The sequence below is a fragment of the Rutidosis leptorrhynchoides genome, chromosome 4, assembly GCF_046630445.1.
Source record: "Rutidosis leptorrhynchoides isolate AG116_Rl617_1_P2 chromosome 4, CSIRO_AGI_Rlap_v1, whole genome shotgun sequence".
NCBI classification, from domain to species: Eukaryota; Viridiplantae; Streptophyta; class Magnoliopsida; order Asterales; family Asteraceae; genus Rutidosis; species Rutidosis leptorrhynchoides.
Window position 1 is genome coordinate 83,012,489 of NC_092336.1, and position 18,978 is coordinate 83,031,466.

Genomic DNA, 18,978 nt, shown 5'->3' on the forward strand with positions numbered 1-18,978 from the left:
CGCAAATGAAAATCAAAATCAAGATGTATAATCAAATATAAAACAACAACAGCTTTCATCTCTTTCTTTTAGATGCGAGCCTGATTGAAAAGAAAGGTTAGGTAGTGATGCAATTTTAGATACGAATCTGATGGATGTAAAATGAAAATGGAATGAATGGAAGCCCAGATCGATGCATTTAGTTGAATATCTATAGTTAGATCTATAGTTACAACACCACCACATCATCCTAATTCAATGGATTGTTTCAACAGGCTGATTCGAGTAACATAAAAAAGAATTCGATGAAGGAGGCGGTGGAATGGTCAGAAATCGGAGTTTGACCGAAAGTGGTAGCGAATTCCGGCAGACTCAATCAATGGGAGCAAGACTTGAATTAACGCTCAAGATCCGGTTAGCATTTTGAAGATCTTGATATAAATTCACGACTTGATTTAGCCTATTATTTCAAAATTTCAAACCCATCTTCAATTTCGTCAAACTTAAAAAGCTTCAAAACCTTTACAAATAATTTCAAATACAGAGACATTGTCGTTACAACATCAAGTTCAATCAGTTGCCTCGTTCATGTTGCACCAATACACTTCTGATGCCATTCAATCAATGCTCTCAAATAGAAAAAATAAAAGACCCGGTTATGCTTCTTAACTCCAAAAGGTACGTTCCATGTTAAATTAGTCTCCTTTTCACTCAAATAGAAAATTACAGAGGTTTAGGTTTTTGTTTGGGGTGTTTGATTTTGTATAAAAATTATAGAGGCTTTTGTTTATAGTGTGAAGTGTTTGATTTTTGTGGAATATTGTTTAATTTTGTGATAAAAATTAATGTGATAAATTTATAGTTGTTGTAGGTTGGTTGTTCATATTTTTGATAAATTCAATGTGGGGCAAGCAAGAATGGGTTTAATATCTCTTGTGTAATTCAAATTTTGTATTTTAGAAATTGAGAAATGGACCTAGTAATTGGAAAAATTATTATTCATTTAGTTAAGAAATCAAAGTGAAAGGCAGATGAAGTATAGATTTAGGGAAGATTGAGTATGTTACAGAGACAAGAAAGAGAGATGAAGTGCAGATGAAGAGAATATTAAAAAGACAAAAATACCCTCATGTGATAGTAGTTAACGGAATAAGTTAACGGCTGTTACAGACAGGGACCACCCACATGTGTATTGAAAACCACAGGGACCAAGAACCCTGAAAATAAAGTTCAGGGACCAAACATCCCATTTCATGTAAACCACAGGGACAAACGGCCCAATTTTCTCTTTTGTAATTTATGGAACCTGAGAAAACAATTTACAAACACAATTCATTGTAGAAATTTAACCTGATTGGGTAATTCACCTAGGTTTAGTTACCAAGGTTGTCTGTCAATTTTTTTGTGGGGTAACAACAGCAGTTTTACTCCGGTGACTTCCAACAAATTCAAACTCTCAATCTCCCTTTTATTCTTTTTTCTTTCATCTCACACATTTGATCTTAGGGTTTACTTTAGGGTTCTTCTGATCTCATCTCTCAAACGAACACTTTTTTCTTTAAATTAATTAATTAAACCTCTCCTTCAAGATGCAGCAGCAACAACAGCAACCACCGCAATCACAACCCCTACCGCCGACGTTAAACTCCGGGGCTCCTTTTTCTCCCAATGCAATCACCACTGAACAGATTCAAAAGGTTTCATCTTTTAATTAGTTATTGTACTATTTTCTTATCATTTGCGTTTTATTGATATGTATGTATCATTTTTTATATTTTTCAATCTTTAGGTAATATCTTTAACCTTTTATGTATGCAACCATAATTAAAGAAACGAACTTTATCATTCAATTGATGATCTTTGTTAGCCTCTTCAGCAAATTTACCTAATATTATTGTAGTACTATGTTTATCTTTAATGTATAAACAGACCCACTTATTATTTGGGGATATACCTTATATGAAATCTGATCGAATGCATCGATGTTTAGTACATAAAGGAGGGGGCTTTATGGTTACTTTGGGTTTCAATTATGGTGGAATCCACACCATTGTGTTTGCCCTTATTAATTAAGTGAAAAAATATCATTGTTAATTTTCAACTCTATTATGTATGAATTGTTGGAAATTCACAAAAGAAAGACATTTCGATGGGGGCAGGAGTAGATATTATTTTTACATAGACATATATACATGCATGTCTGTCGTGCTTGTTCAGAATAGGGCAGGGAATTATATGTTAATTGCGTCTCACGTTTTCAAGAAAATAAGTTACTACATTTACTTCTCTCCATGTAAGGGGAAATTGGGCTCTGCTGAACATTGGATATCTAGTTGTTATAGCTGCATGATTATTAATTTAATATGCATTAGATATTGTGACAGATAGTAGTTATCTCTTACAATTATCAGAAAACAAATGTAACACGTTTGATAATATTTTGATCCGATTTTGTTTTCTACTCATAGTAGTCATTACTAAATATTTGTAACATTAATTTTGGTCCGTACAAGTCTATCAATGTTTTTCCATTGAGAAGCATTTTATAAATCGTTTCTAAATCGCCATGACTCCACTAAACTGAAGGCCGAAAGCTTAGAAAATGGTGGGAGTTTAGTAATTACTTGTATGTTTGTATTGCTGCAATTGCAAAACTTTCGATATAAATGTATAACGATGGTTTTATTTTTTTTGCAGTGTCTTGAGGACAACAAAAATTTGATTATGGCCATATTGGAGAATCAAAATCTTGGGAAATTTCAGGAGTGTGCTCAGTAAGTTATTTGTTGATCTAAGTTCTGAATATACGAATCCTTCTTGTGCTATATTGATGCGTAGTATGGTCCTAAGGTAACATGTTAGGATAAAGGATTACCAGTTTAATTTTATCCATATTAAAGTATTAAACTTCTCATTCAGGGCGCTACTAATAAGGCCTTAATAAGGTTAGCATTATTGTATAAGGAAACTGTATGTCTAAACTTTATTTTACTGATAGCTAGAAGATATTTAAAAGCAGACAAGTATTAACTAGGCACGTTGTATGCCCATGATTGAAGAGGTCATAAATTTGATGTAGAAACGTTTAATAGGAGCATGAGAACACATAAATATAAACGTTTATAAATTTTATTACGGATTTTGATCATACTTGGTATAAATATTTCAAGCGAATAAGAAGTCTAGAACTTTAACGTTTTTTAATTATTTTCATCGTAAAGTTGTAATCTTTAATCATAATTGCTCTCTTCTATATAATAGTCAGGTTTAGTTTGTATATCCTCATTAACTTTGCTCCGCCTATCCATCCGTGTTGGACCAATCTTGACATAAAGTAATAGTTAAAGGTTTATTTTGTGAAATTATATCTCAAATGGATTTGAGGAGGTGGAACGTGTGAACGGATAACAAGTGGGCTAGCCGTCATTGTTTTCAATTTTGCTTCTTCCTTGACTTTTCTAATAGATTCTAGACTTGACTATTCTAATACATTCTAGACTTTATTATCCTAGATTATTTTAGACTAGACTTGATTAACTTAATGGACAAGGTTAATCAACTATAAATAGGGATGTAATAGGATGATTGTAATAAGAGTTTTTCTATAATTGGAGAAGGATTTCCAATAAGTTCTTGTTCTTATATTTTACTATTCTGTCTTATAATCTGGTACCAAATTTCTTCAATTGGTATCAGAGCTAAGTTACAAAAGGGATCGTGTTGTTGATCAAAAGGACTAGATCAATCACCAGATTCTAAGACAGAAAAATACGAGCGTCGACCGAAGACCAGATTCATGGGGGATATTATCAATACCTCGGATGCAATCAAGGATACCGGCCATCTTACGTTCCAGTGCCCTATCCTAACTGCGACCAATTATCCCATATGGTCGCTTAGGATCAAAGCGATTTTTAAGGCACATGGAATCTGGGAATCAATTGAACCTGGAACTGATGTCGATCAGAAAAAGGATAATGCTGCAATCGCTTATCTGTATCAGTCTTTACCTGAAGACTTGATTCTTCAAGTTGCAGGTTGCACCCATGCAAAGGAAATCTGGGATGCAATCAAGACCCATCACCTTGGAGTTGAACGAGTAATGGAGGCTAGACTTCAAACTCTTAAAGCTGAATTTGAAGCAGCACGTATGAAAGATAGCGAAAAAATTGATGATTTTGCAGCAAAACTTTCTGGAATTGCCTCAAAATCAGCTGCACTTGGAACCGTCATTGAGGAAACCACGTTGGTGAGAAAAATATTAACTGCCATACCAGAAAAATTCTTAAATATGGCAGCCACTATCGAACAACTGGTTAATCTCAAAACGGTGAAATTTCAGGAAGTTGTGGGTAGGCTAAAAGCTTACGAAGAACGAACCAGTCTAAAGACTACAAATAATAGTCATGACCTACTTCTGTTGTCCTATGAAGGATGGGACTCAAGAAAGAAAAGGGAAAACAGCTTTGGTCGAGGTCGAGGGAATGGCCAAGACACTAGGGGCCGAGGTCGTGGACAGTTTGGTGGTCGAGGAAGGGGTTCAGGCCGCGGACAAAACTTTTTTGCTGGTAGACAAACAACTGAAAACTTAACTAAAGATCGATCCAAGCTGCAGTGTTTTCGACGTGATGCATTTGGACACTTCTCATCGGATTGTCCAACACGAAAGAAAAGAGAACAAGCAAATTTGACTCAAGTTAGATCAACTGAACTACTAGTGGCTAATGATGACAGACCTGCACTATTGATATCCGTAGCCAATCAAAGAAGCGAGAAGGAAGTAATTCATCTAAGTAATTCACGACAAAGTTTTCCTGTCCAGACGACTTTTAGAGTCCAAAATCCACTGGAACAGGTTTATGCAGACCTGTGCGGACCCATATCTCCTGCCACCCAAGCTGGAAACAGGTACGTTCTGTTGATTGTTGATGATCACAGCAGGTTTATGTGGTCTTTCATGTTAAAAACCAAAGGAGAGGCGTTTGAGCAATTCAAGAAATTCAAGGCGATTGCTGAAAATCAATATGGAAGGAAAATAAAGGTCCTTAGAACTGATCGGGGAGGAGAATTTACATCCAACGAGTTCAATCAGTATTGTGATTATGCTGGAATCACATGACAGTTGACTGCACCTTACACGCCACAGCAGAATGGTATCGTTGAAAGGCGAAATCGAACAGTGATGAGCACAACAAGGAGTATTCTTAAAGCAATGGATATGCCACAAAGTTTCTGGGCTGAAGCAGTACGTCACTCGGTTTATGTTCTAAACAGGTTGCCCACAAAGATTATGAAAAATCAAACACCATATGAGGCTTTAAAAGGAAGAAGACCAAATCTTGATCATTTACGGGTGTTTGGATGTGTTGGATATGTGAAAGTACCTTCGGATCAAGTAAAAAAACTTGATGACAGAAGTATTCCTATGGTTTATTTAGGAACTGAACCAGGAACTAAGGCACATCGTATGTATGATCCCGAGAAGATGAAAATAGTAATCAGTCGAGATGTGGAATTTGATGAAGCATGCAAATGGGATTGGCATTCCGGAGTAGAATACAATCAAGAACCTAATCACAAAGGAGAATTCGTGATACATATAAACCCCGATGAAGTTGTCTCGGCTGATCAAAATTCCGAAAATGGGCCTACTGAACCAGGCAGCCCAAGTAGCTCATATAGCCCACAAAACAACTCCTCAAGTCAAGGAAGATCGACCAATGAGGAAAGCATAACCCATTCTGATGTTAGCAGTCCCGAAACAACAGTAAAACAGCGAGGGCCTATGATGTCTCGTCTCCCGACAGATACAGTCAATGAGTCAGATCCATCTATGGCAGAAGAGGAGACATATGATGATACACCACCACGAGGTTGGAAAAATCAAAGTGATATATATGATCTCTTCTTACTGAAGGAAGGAGAACCAACAAATTTTAGGGAAGCTGCAAGACATAAAGAATGGAAGCAAGCTATGGAAGGTGAAATAGCTTCCATTGAAAGGAATAATACTTGGGAGTTAATGGATCTACCCCAAGGACACCGACCTATTGGACTAAAATGGGTATACAAAATTAAAAGGGATGCAAAAGGAAATGTCACACGACATAAAGCACGGCTAGTTGCCAAAGGCTACATCCAGACACATGGTGTAGACTTTGACGAGGTATTCGCACCCGTAGCTAGACTTGAGACTGTTAGACTTATTCTAGCTTTGGCAGCCCAAAGAGGGTGGGATGTTCATCACCTAGATGTTAAAACAACATTTCTACACGGTGACCTCAAGGAAGAAGTCTTTGTATCTCAACCGGAAGGTTTTGTGATAAAGGGGAAGGAACAAAAGGTGTACAGACTGTCAAAGGCTCTCTATGGCCTGAAGCAAGCCCCACGTGCTTGGAATACAAAATTAGATGGAGTTCTAAAGGAATATGGATTTCAAAGGTGTAAGCTTGAACAAGCTGTATACACAAAAAGAACACAAGAAGGATCACTTTTGGTAGGAATTTATGTTGATGATTTGATTGTAACAGGTAATAACCCGGAGAAAATTAAACAATTCAAGAGGCAAATGGAAGATAAATTCGAGATGAGTGATCTAGGCTTACTTTCTTACTATTTCGGACTCGGAGTAATACAAGGCATAGATGGAATAAAAATTCATCAATCAAGATATGCTAAAAGAATCCTAGAGGAAGCAGGAATGTGGGAGTGCAATTCCACCAAATATCCAATGGGACCAGGTCTGAAGTTGATGAAAGATGATGGCAGCAAATGTGTTGATGCAACTGAATACCGAAAAACAATTGGATGCCTTCGGTATTTAACTCATACACGGCCAGATCTTGCATACTCGGTGGGATATGCAAGTTGGTATATGCAAACTCCTAAAATTACTCATCTTCAAGCTGTTAAGCAAATTCTCAGGTACTTGAAAGGTACAGTAGACCTGGGTATTCACTATTGAAGGAATGGTAGCAATAACCTACTTGGATTTAGCGACAGCAGCTTCTCGGTGGACCCAGATGATGGAAAGAGTACTACTGGATTAGTGTTCTACTTTGATGATGGACCAATTGCTTGGAATTCACAAAAACAACAAACGGTGGCCTTATCATCCTGTGAAGCAGAATTTATGGCTGCTACTGCAGCAGCTTGTCAAGCAATATGGTTAAGGGGACTCCTAGCTGAAATAACTGGAAGAAAAGAAGAACAAGTTGTAATCAAAGTTGATAATAAGTCAGCAATATCATTGATGAAAAATCCGGTATTTCATGGAAGAAGTAAGCATATCGACACACGGTATCATTTCATACGAGAGTGTGTTGAAAACGAGAAGATTAAAGTTGAACACATCAGTGGAGATCAACAACGGGCTGATATTCTTACAAAAGCATTGCCGAAGTTAAAGTTTGCTGAAATGAGAGAGATTCTTGGGGTTCAAAGGATTGAAGACTCAAAGAAATAAATGATGACTCAAGGTCAAGATTGGGGGGGTGATTGTTGGACCAATCTTGACATAAAGTAATAGTTAAAGGTTTATTTTGTGAAATTATATCTCAAATGGATTTGAGGAGGTGGAACGTGTGAACGGATAACAAGTGGGCTAGCCGTCATTGTTTTCAATTTTGCTTCTTCCTTGACTTTTCTAATAGATTCTAGACTTGACTATTCTAATACATTCTAGACTTTATTATCCTAGATTATTCTAGACTAGACTTGATTAACTTAATGGACAAGGTTAATCAACTATAAATAGGGATGTAATAGGATGATTGTAATAAGAGTTTTTCTATAATTGGAGAAGGATTTCCAATAAGTTCTTGTTCTTATATTTTACTATTCTGTCTTATAATCTGGTACCAAATTTCTTCAATCCGCAACATTTTCATCATCGTCATTTGCCCCTAATTTAACGTTAGCTTCAACTTTTGGCACTGTTGTAATATAACTCGGTTACTCCCGATTAACCGCCGAAACTCCTTTTTAAAAACCTACCAATCCGATTTTCCAAAATCCATATAATTACTCGGTCAACGTCGGTTGATGGGTCGAAGTTGGATTTGTTGGTAAAAGTCGGTCAAAGTCAAAATTGGTCAATATTTTAATCTGAATTTAAATTAATATTTCAGATTTTTTGAGCAAATGAATGATTCTGTTTATGTTTTTAGACAATTATGAACGATTACTCCCTCCAAAGTCCCGACCGAGTAGCGAGTCTCGCAACCTTGACTTTTGGCCGTATCTGATTGTAATTTATCCTTGAATTCTATCTTGGCTTACTAAACCAATAATATTACCATTATTTGTAGTCAATCCGTTCATTTTAAACAAAAACAAACTCATGCCTCATTCAAGGATTGCTCTCCAATTTTTCTCGGTCAACATCATCTAGTAAATAAAATTTGTGCAAAACATTCATTTTATCATCGTGGGGTTTAAGCTTCTGATTATGCTTCACAAGACGCTAAGTAGGTTAGTGCCACAAGCTGATTCATAATTAGAGACAAATGATATTGATGTGGAATGAGAAAGTACAAACCTTTTGGCACAATTTAGACTTTCTATTCATGGTAGTTTACCGTTATGAAATATTCCTTTATTAGGATTTTAAGTATCTAAATGTTTCCATTTCTATTATATTGGTATATTTTATCATATTTACAATCTGGAAACTTTTTCTGGCTCTTGTCTCTTTTTCGAATAGTTTGGTATTCCTTAAAATGCAAGGCTCAACTTCCAAAGTACTAAAATTTACAGCTGGGAAGTAGTAAATTCTGACAAGGGTTTGAGCTCATTTTTCACTTATTGAAAAAAGTTTTTACCGAAACCTAACTACTAGAGTGTGTGGATAAGTGAAGTAAAATGAACATGTAGCAAATTGCAGTATATATTTTCTTTCCCAACTTGAATGATATATACGATTTATAAAATGAAACCAGGGATTTTATAGAATGTATGAATAAAGGAATTCTTTATACTTATTGTGTCCATGTTATCCCTGTTAACGTCGACTTTAGTGTTCATCTTTTACTAAATTGAAGCATGTTTATAACTCAATCCAGAACCAGAGCATCTGTCTAGTTACATCTAAACTTCTAAAAGCGCTGCTGTTTATATAATTTTTAGTATTGTAAATTCTAAAAGATAGTTAAATCTCCTTCATTTTACTATTGAAATTACGCAGGTACCAACATGTTCTACAAAAGAACCTAATGTACTTGGCTGCAATTGCGGATGCTCAACCACCAGCACCAACTCCACAGACATCAGCTCCTTCTCAAGTGAGTTCTTCTCTCAACTTATCATATCTCGAGGTGACACTTTCCACCCATTTACTTACCAATGGGTCATTTTGAGTTTTCTAATCTCAAATGGTCAAATATAAAATAGTTTTAGTTGCCCCATGGATATTCTGAATACATACAATCTTTCTTATTTTAGTCAAAGCATTCTAATCTGAAGCGTGCAATTTAGTTGCAAGAAAAAGTGCAATTTTCAACCGTTTAGTGCAATTTAATTACCCCCCTTTTCCCATTTATATCAACATACTTACCCTTTATAATGGAAAATTGCATATTTTGGTTTATATCAACATCCAGTCGTTTTAAATCAACAATTTGTGCTCTTAATTAGCATACATTTTACATTATGCAGATGCCATCAAATTCGATCCCTCAGCAGGCAAACAATTACATGCAGCAGCAGCAACAACAACAACAACAGGGTGTTGCAGCGGCGCCAGCTCAGCAGTCTCAACAAGGTGCTGTTCCTAAATTACCCTTTCAACTTAATGCCCTGCGACCCCAAGATCAGCAGCAGCAATTACTTCAATTTCAGCAACAACAACAGCAACAGATGCAGGCCCAGATGGGTATGAGGGGTGGGGCCCAAAATGGGATGATGGGCATGAATCAAGCAATGCAGTCCGCACTGGTGGGAAACAACCCGATGGATGGGCGGGCGGCTGGTTCTGACGCCGCTTCCGGTGGTGATGGACAAGGCAAATCGCGTTCTTGAGATGGGGCTATTTATACTTTTCTGTTGTACTTTCCTTTCAGTTTGGCGAATTTAGGGTACAAGTTGGAAAACAAAACAAGTGTTGTCTTTTAGTTTGTTTATGTTGTTCGCTGTTTGTTGTATCTTAAATGGTTTGCGGCTTTTCATGTACATTTTCCATCAGTACTGGAAATCAAAACAAGCGACCTTATCTCTGTGGTCATTGACAGTTATATTAGGTAATGCTGCAAGCTATATGATTATAACTGCCAAAGTATCAAGTATGCAAGTGGTATATCACTTTGTTAAGGCATACAAGTGACTGAGAAATTGGTTGCCTTTGAAGATAGTGATTTTCTGAGTGTTCTTCATGGTCTTGCTTTTGTTTTTCGGTTGATCTTTCAGAAGTCGATGGTTTGGTCAACGGTAAAAGGATTAGGTTGCTAAGGATTTTTGTGTTAGGCCGTTAGATTAGATTTTTATTATTATTTTTTTTAATTTTTTGATGTTTTGGTTAGATAGATAAAAGGTGGTGGTTATTTGCTTCTAAAATTTTTATTACATGGGATATGCATTTTTTTAGCAGCAGTTTTGGATAATTCATGGAGCGTCTTTCATTCACGTCTTCCATGACGTGGATAGGAGCACCTCCCCATTCATAAGTCTTTTATAACTCACCCTCATCGTAGTTTCAAAGCATTTTCCATCACGGAAAATTGTATGCTTGTATTTGTTGTACCATTTGTCTTAATACTTTAACATTGTATTATTTAACTAATATAGTAGGTCCAATATGTTTGAGAAAATATGTGATGGAAAATTGTATGCTTGTATTTGTTGTACCATTTGTCTTAATACTTTAACATTGTATTATTTAACTAATATAGTAGGTCCAATATGTTTGAGAAAATATGTGATGGTTGAGAGCGTACTTGTTATTCATTAGTGATAGAGAGGATATTGTTTTATGGTTGAGAGTGGTTATAGAGGTTGGTAGCTTAGGGCCATTTTTGATTTGCAACTAATTGACCTAGAATATAATTATAATGCAACTTAATATAATTATAATGGAACTTAATATGAAAAGTAATTAAGATGCGTTTGTTATTTGACGTAATAAATACGACGCGTCTTAAATTTAAAAAAAAAAAAATTCAAAAGAATATGAATTTCCATTTAAGTCCTGAATTTTTAATAACTGCTATTTTAACTGCCCAAATATAAAGTTAATTTAATAAATAATTATTTATTAAGATAAAAAGACCTTAATAAAGAAATAACAAAAGGCCCCATGTTAGGCCCACTTCTATACTTTTTGGATTTGGCCTACTATTGGGGGCGGGGTTGATGAATTCTAGATATTGTTTTAAAGATGAAAAGGTTTGCTTAATTGCTTATAGTTTTGGTGAGGTGTAGAATTTCTGTTTTATGTTGACTGTTTTGCTCAGTTGGTCCCTCTATTATACCCCAAATCGCTAACAGAGTTCCTCAATTTTCAATTTGGCAATCAGCGTCCCTGAGTTATTTTGATTTGGCAATTCGCGTCCTTCCGTCAACTGGACATCCAAATCGGACGCTAACTCCCATCACGTGAGTTAAACGTGATGGGTATTTTCATAATTAAATTTTCTTTTTCTGTATTTAATAAACCCAAAGTGACATGGTCCCCCACTTTTACCTACTTCTTTTCCCTCTCCATCCGTCCAATTACTGTTACGAACGAACAAAACCCTAATATCAAAATTGATCACAAATGGATGATTCATGGACTATTCGTCCATCAGAAAATGATCAAAAGGATATCGATCAACTATACGATATGGTTTATGAACCCTAAATCTCATAATTCCGCAGAACCCTAAATCTTAGTTGATTGTTTTGTTAACTTTATTTTTTTTAATTATTTTTTTTTTTACATTTTTTCAGATGTATACCCTGATTTGTTCACGGTTGTGTTAAATCATGGTGGATATTTTAGAATGGGTAGTGAAGTTGTGTACACGCAAGGTAAAACTGACTACATTGATTGTTTTGACATTGAAAAGTTTTGTTTACGACAACTGGATTTAGTCATGCAAGAATTAGGTTATGATCCCACCAGGTCTGTGTTATATAGATTTCTTAAACCCAATACAAACATGGATTCTGGGTTAAGTCTTTTAAATGATAATGAACAGAGGGACTATATGCTTAGTTGTCTAGAAGATGGTGATGTGATTTATAGGCAAATTGATGTGTATGCTGAACATGAGGATATAAAAGGGAAGAGGGTATGGACACAACAAATTGATAATGATAACTTAGTAAATGGTGTTGTTCACAGTGAAGGGAGCTTAGTAGAGGGTGATCACAGTGAAGAGAGTGACTGAAATAACCCAACCCGTATGCAACCCGACAAATTTTTTTCTTCTAAATAATAAACCATTAACGCTCAATTAAATAGTTACATAAAGTAAATCGTTACATACAACCCGTTTAAACGTACGACGAGTTTAAAGTTTACAAAGAAGGCACGAAGGCCCTTAATCAAATGTAATGTAAGTTTGACCCATTAACATGATAGTTTTAATCCAAACAACACCCGAGCATGGTTTGGGTCTAAACTACCCATAACACTAGGTCGGCTTCCAAAAGCTTCAACGAGCATCCAACAAGGGAAATCTAGTGCCCAACAACCCCTTTCCCTTTCTCCGCACCTGCATCTAAAAAGTAAACAACGAGAGGGGTAAGCTAATGCTTAGTGAGTGCAATAATTATACATATACATATATAATCTATTTACTTGCAATCACTTACACAATACCACATACAAGCTAGCAATTAAATTAGCATACCAATCTCAAGTATAATGCTACGAACCTCCGACAACAAAGCTAGCATAACAATAGCATATAACACGAATAGTATAATATGCTACACTACAACACACAACCATGGTTAACCAATTGTACAAAGAAATGGTACTCGAATTTCCCATCGGTGTTCATAACAACCATTAGAGTACTTAACACGTCGTACACTAACCCCACGGGTGGCATCTTAACACGTCGATACTTCACCCCGGGTGGTGTCTTAACACGTCGACACTTCACCCATTACATCTCTTGGAGTGGCATCTTAACACGTCGATGCTTCACTCCCGAGTGGTGTCTTAACACGTCGACACTTCACTCGCCACGTGAGATGTGGTGTCTTAACACGTCGACACTTCACAACTCATGCTACACAAATAAATACATTATATATGCACGTATATAATTATTCCACTCACCTTATCACGTCGGTGGTGATTAAACACTTCCGTGAGCTTCGAGCGAAGTACCTAATACATTAAGTACCCAAATCAACGAACAAACTAGTGGAACCAACCTCCAACACTTAACTCTTGAGCATTTAATGACCCAAATGCATTAAATGCCCCATTCACACCAAAACCGCCCATTAAAGGCCAAGACTCATCATTAATCACTAAAAGCTAGTGATTAAAGTCTACTAACACCAACTAACACCAATTATGGGTATTTCATACCCATCTAACCCAACTATGTCAACCATTACCCATTTGACCCATTATAACACTTAGACTTACAATTTTGGTCAAACTTAGACCCATTAACCATCTTTCATCATTACACAAGTCTATTAGTGACTAACAACACAATTAACACTTACAAAACTCAATTTACATGACCTAAACCCTAGATTATAACTATTAGGGTTTCCTTACATCAATTTAACCCAAATTCACTCATTTAACCCCCAAATGGGTCTTACAAGTCTCAAATGAACAAACCCTAGCCATAAATCAACTAAAACTCAAAACACGGAGTTAAGACTTACCAATACTATCAAATCGTAGCTAAGAATGAGGAGAACAAATTTACTTCTTGCTCCAAAGATCGAATCACAAATCTTCACCCTCAAATCTCAATTTGAATCTAAGTGGGTTTTAAGTTTTGAGAGAAAATAGAGAAAGAAAAGAGAAAAGAAAATGAAGATAAAGAGATACGTGGCTGGGATTTGAGCCACATTCTGATCCACACGTGAAAAGACAAAAATACCCTCAAATCTCCCCCTTCTAATTTCGAAAATCGTATCAGGTTGGCAGTGATGTCGCGGCGCGGCCATAGACCCTCGCGGCGCGGCGTTCAACATATTTTTCGAGCTGTAATTCTTGCCACCTGATCTTGGTTTACTCGTATTCTCGCGACGCGGACCCACGCCCATTTTTGTCCAATTTTTGGTTTACAAAACCCAAGGGTTATAACCCGACTCGTACGCCCCATTCTCGCTTCGTATATACACCTAGACTTCATCACAAAGTCTCACTCGACTTAATACCAACATAACCCATGCATATGCTTATACATGTATACATTCTCACGTGTGTGTGTGTGTATATATATATATATATATATATATATATATATATATATATATATATATATATATATATATATATATATATATATCTCGTGTACATCAAACTAAGTCTTTAGATCATTTAATCACATATACGACCAAGTATAAACGTTCTTAAGATCAAATACGTACCTTAAATCACATACAGGGAAAACGGGATGTTACAACTCTCCCCCACTTGAATCGGTGCGTGTCCTCGCGATCCAAGCCGCATGACAAGCCGGAAGGTAAACCAAAACAAACTCTTTGGATTCCCACGTAAACTCGGAACCCTTTCGATGTCGCCATTGGACCTTAAAAGTCCTCACCTCTTTGTTAAGCAAAAATTTAACCTTCTCATCAAGAATGGCTATCGGTTCTTCAACATACTCTAATTTGTTGTTTAGAGCAATCTCATCTAACGGCACCCAAGTCGAGTCATCTACAAGACACTTACGGAGATGGGAAACATGAAATGTGTTATGGATTCCCGCAAGCTCTTCGGGTAACTCTAGTCTATAAGCAACCTCGCCAACACGAGCCAAAACCTTGAAAGGACCAGTAAACCGAGGAGCTAACTTCCCTCGTTTTCGAAACCGAATAACACCTTTCCATGGTGAAACTTTAAGCATCACCATGTCACCTTCTTGAAACTCAATCGGTCATCTTCGTTTATCGGCATAAGATTTTTGTCTATCTTGCGCCGCCTTAAGTCGAGTCCGAATCATCTCAATCTTACTATTCGTCTCTAAAACCAAATTGGTACTCCCGATTTCTCTTTGACCCACTTCACCCCAACAAATAGGAGTTCGACACCTACGCCCATAAAGCATTTCATAAGGTGGCATTCCAATACTAGCATGATAGCTATTGTTGTACGAGATTTTCACCAAAGGTAAGTGCTCATCCCAACTACCACCGAAATCGATAATACACGCCCGTAACATATCCTCCAATGTTTGATTCGTACGTTCGGTTTGACCGTCCATTTGAGGATGGTATGCCGTGCTCATTCTCAATTGTGTACCCATATCTTCATGAAACTTATTCCAAAATTGAGATGTGAAACGAGTATCCCGATCCGAAATAATAGATATAGGAACCCCATGTCTCGATATCACCTCCTTGATAAACAACCTTGACAAAGTCTCCGACGATATCATTTCCCGAATGGGAAGAAACAAGGAACTCTTCGTCAACCGATCAAATATCACCCAAATTGTATCAAATTGGGTTCTCGCCGTCTTTGGTAACTTTGTAATGAAATCCATGGTAATGTGCTCCCATTTCCATTTCGAGACTTCCAACGGTTGTAGCTTACCGTACGGCTTTTGGTGTTCGGTTTTAACTTGCAAACACGTGACACATTGTTCAACATACTTAACAACATCACGTTTCATGTCCGGCCACCAATACTCTTTCTTCAAATCAAAATACATCTTCGTCGCGCCTGGATGAATGGAATACTTTGACTTATGCGCTTCATCAAGTAGCAATTTTCGGAAATCTCCCATTCTAGGCACCCACACTCGCCCTTGAAAGGACAATAAACCATGCGGGCCCAAGATAATGGACTCCGTTTGCCCCACGATTCGTTCCTCGTGTTTGTTGTTAATAAAAGCTTCAATTTGAATCTCACCAAGCTTTACAAGAAAATCGTTAGTGATAATCATGCGTAACGATCCTACTCGTATCGCCGAATGTTGACTCTATCGACTCAACGCATCCGCGATCACATTCGCCTTACACGGATGGTAAAGTATCTCACAATCATAGTCCTTTACCACATCCATCCACCTACGTTGACGATAATTCAAATCTCGTTGGTTAAAGAGATGTTTCAAACTCTTATGATCCGAATAAATCGTACACTTGACACCGTACAAGTAGTGGCGACAAATTTTCAACGCATGAACCACCGCCGCCAATTCAAGATCATGAGTTGGGTATCTCTTTTCGTGCTCCTTTAATTGTCGAGAGGCATAAGCGATGACTTTACCTCTTTGCATTAGAACACACCCGATTCCATTTAATGAGGCATCACAATAAACCATCATATCTTCAATTCCCTCCGGCAACACCAACACCGGAGTTTGACACAATTTCTCCTTTAACAATTGGAAAGCAATTTCTTGCTCGTTTTCCCAATTAAACATCACGTTCTTCCTTGTCAACTTCGTCAAAGGAGAGGCGATTTTAAAAAAGTCTTGGATAAACTGACGACAATAGCCGGCCAATCCGAGAAAACTTTGGATTTCTGTAGGCGTAGTCGGTCGTTCCCAACTCTTTACCATCTCTATCTTCCCCGGATCTACTTGAATACCTTCTTTGTTCACAATATGGCCAAGGAATTTCACTTCCCTTAGCCAAAATTCACATTTGGAAAGTTTGGCATACAACATCTCCTTCCGCAACGTCTTCATCACTTCACGCAAATGACGTTCATGTTCTTTCATACTTTTCGAATAGACAAGTATGTCATCAATGAACACAATTACCGACTTGTCCAACATAGGTTGGCATACTCGGTTCATAAGATCCATGAATGCCGCCGGTACATTCGTAAGACCGAAAGGCATCACTACAAATTCATAATGCCCGTAACGCGTTCGAAAAGCCGTTTTCTCAATATCTTCCTCACGGACCCGCACTTGATGATAGCTGGACTGTAAGTCAATCTTAGAAAAATACGTTGCCCCTTGGAGTTGGTCAAACAAATCGTCAATCCGAGGCAATGGATAACGATTATTGATCGTCACTTTGTTCAACTCACGATAATCGATGCACATCCGCATACTACCATCTTTCTTCTTCACGAATAAAACCTGAGCACCCCATGGTGAGGCACTCGGTCGAATAAAACCCTTTTCAAGCAACTCTTGGGTTTGATTTAAAAACTCTTGCATTTCCGTTGGTGCTAAATGATAAGGAGTTTTAGCAATGGGAGTAGCTCCCGGAATCAACTCAATGCGAAATTCAACTTGTCTTTCCGCCGGAACACCCGGTAACTCATCCGGAAAAACGTCTTCAAATTCATTAATCACCGGAATTTCACGAATGGATGGTGGCTCATCACGAGTGTCAACTACATGGGCAAGAAAAGTCATACCACCACTCTTAAGAAAACGTCGCGCACGCGCATAAGTGCATAATGGTACGAGTCTTCTTCGCTTATCGCCATGAATGATTAACTCTCCCCCACTTGGGGTCTTTACACGAATGAATTTTTCGTGGCATGCAATATCGGCTCTATAACGATCGAGCCAATCCATACCCACAACAATATCAAACTCACTCAAAGTCATCAGAATGAGATCAATTTTAAACGTTTTGGCACCAAATACAACATTACAATCTTTACAAACATCAACCCCTAGCACCGTATTACCATCCGCTATTTCGACTTCTACCGGATGACTTAACTTAGCTAGCAGTTTATTGAGTTTAGGCACAAATCTCGGAGACACAAACGACAAATTAGCATCGCTATCAAATAATATCCTTGCCGGATTAGAGTTAACCATGAAAGTACCTGAGACAACTTCATTGGATTGCTTGGCCTCATCATTGGTCATTAGATAATTTCGCCCCCGATCCGTACCCGCCGCTTTCTCCAATTTCTTAACATGGTCACCCCGTAACTCGGGACGTTCCGTCATTCGGTGTCCTTCTTTACCACAATTAAAATAAGTGAGCTTGGTTGTAGATGATGGTTTTTGACAATCATGAGCCATATGACCCTTTTGTCCACAATTGTAACACGTTTAAGTAAAACCTCCGGAAGCACCTTTCTTCACACTACCAACACTCTGGGTTGCACCTTTACTCTTCTTGTTTGAATGACTAGTAGCTTCAAACTTTCTTTTGCCAAAAGTAAAGCCACTCTTTCTCAAAACGAGCGACTCAAAACCTTTGCCATATCAAACAACTCATCAAAACTTTTCACCACGTTTACACTAATCTTCTCTTGATAGCTATCGTTCAAGGTTCGATAAAAGTCTTCCTTCAACATTTGATCATTACCGACATATGAAATGTCCCGTTCTTATTGATTAAAAACGTTCCATATTAATTGATTTCGTTGCGAGGTTTTGACCTCTATATGAGACGTTTTTCAAAGACTGCATTCATTTTAAAACAAACCATAACCTTTATTTCATCAATAAAGGTTTAAAAAGCTTTACGTAGATTATCAAATAATGATAATCTAAAATATCCTGTTTACACACGACCATTACATAATGGTTTACAATACAAATATGTTACAACAAAATAAGTTTCTTGAATGCAGTTTTTACACAATATCATACAAGCATGGACTCCAAATCTCGTCCTTATTTAAGTATGCGACAGCGGAAGCTCTTAATAATCACCTGAGAACAAACATGCTTAAAACGTCAACAAAAATGTTGGTGAGTTATAGGTTTAACCTATATATATCAAATCATAATAATAGACCACAAGATTTCATATTTCAATACACATCCCATACATAGAGATAAAAATTATTCATATAGTGAACACCTGGTAACCGACATTAACAAGATGCATATATAAGAATATCCCCATCATTCCGGGACACCCTTCGGATATGATATAAAT

General features: G+C 37.2%; 1 protein-coding gene across 1 annotated transcript; it reads left to right on the forward strand.

The window, feature by feature from the left end:
* The first annotated feature begins 1,459 nt into the window (after window positions 1-1,459).
* Window positions 1,460-10,186, forward strand: LOC139844057 (uncharacterized). The gene is made up of 4 exons (XM_071834268.1): window positions 1,460-1,676; window positions 2,677-2,753; window positions 9,164-9,260; window positions 9,634-10,186. Exons 1-4 carry the CDS (start codon window positions 1,569-1,571, stop codon window positions 9,994-9,996), a joined length of 645 nt encoding a protein of 214 aa, XP_071690369.1. The 5' UTR covers window positions 1,460-1,568; the 3' UTR covers window positions 9,997-10,186.
* Window positions 10,187-18,978: the final 8,792 nt, after the last annotated feature.

Bases quoted from the DNA above. Each gene is read 5' to 3' on its own strand.
- LOC139844057 (XM_071834268.1), top strand. From the start codon at position 1,569: ATGCAGCAGCAACAACAGCAACCACCGCAATCACAACCCCTACCGCCG. The intron at 2,754-9,163 runs GTAAGTTATTTG...GAAATTACGCAG, and splicing joins AAATTTCAGGAGTGTGCTCA to GTACCAACATGTTCTACAAA. The intron at 9,261-9,633 runs GTGAGTTCTTCT...TACATTATGCAG, and splicing joins AGACATCAGCTCCTTCTCAA to ATGCCATCAAATTCGATCCC.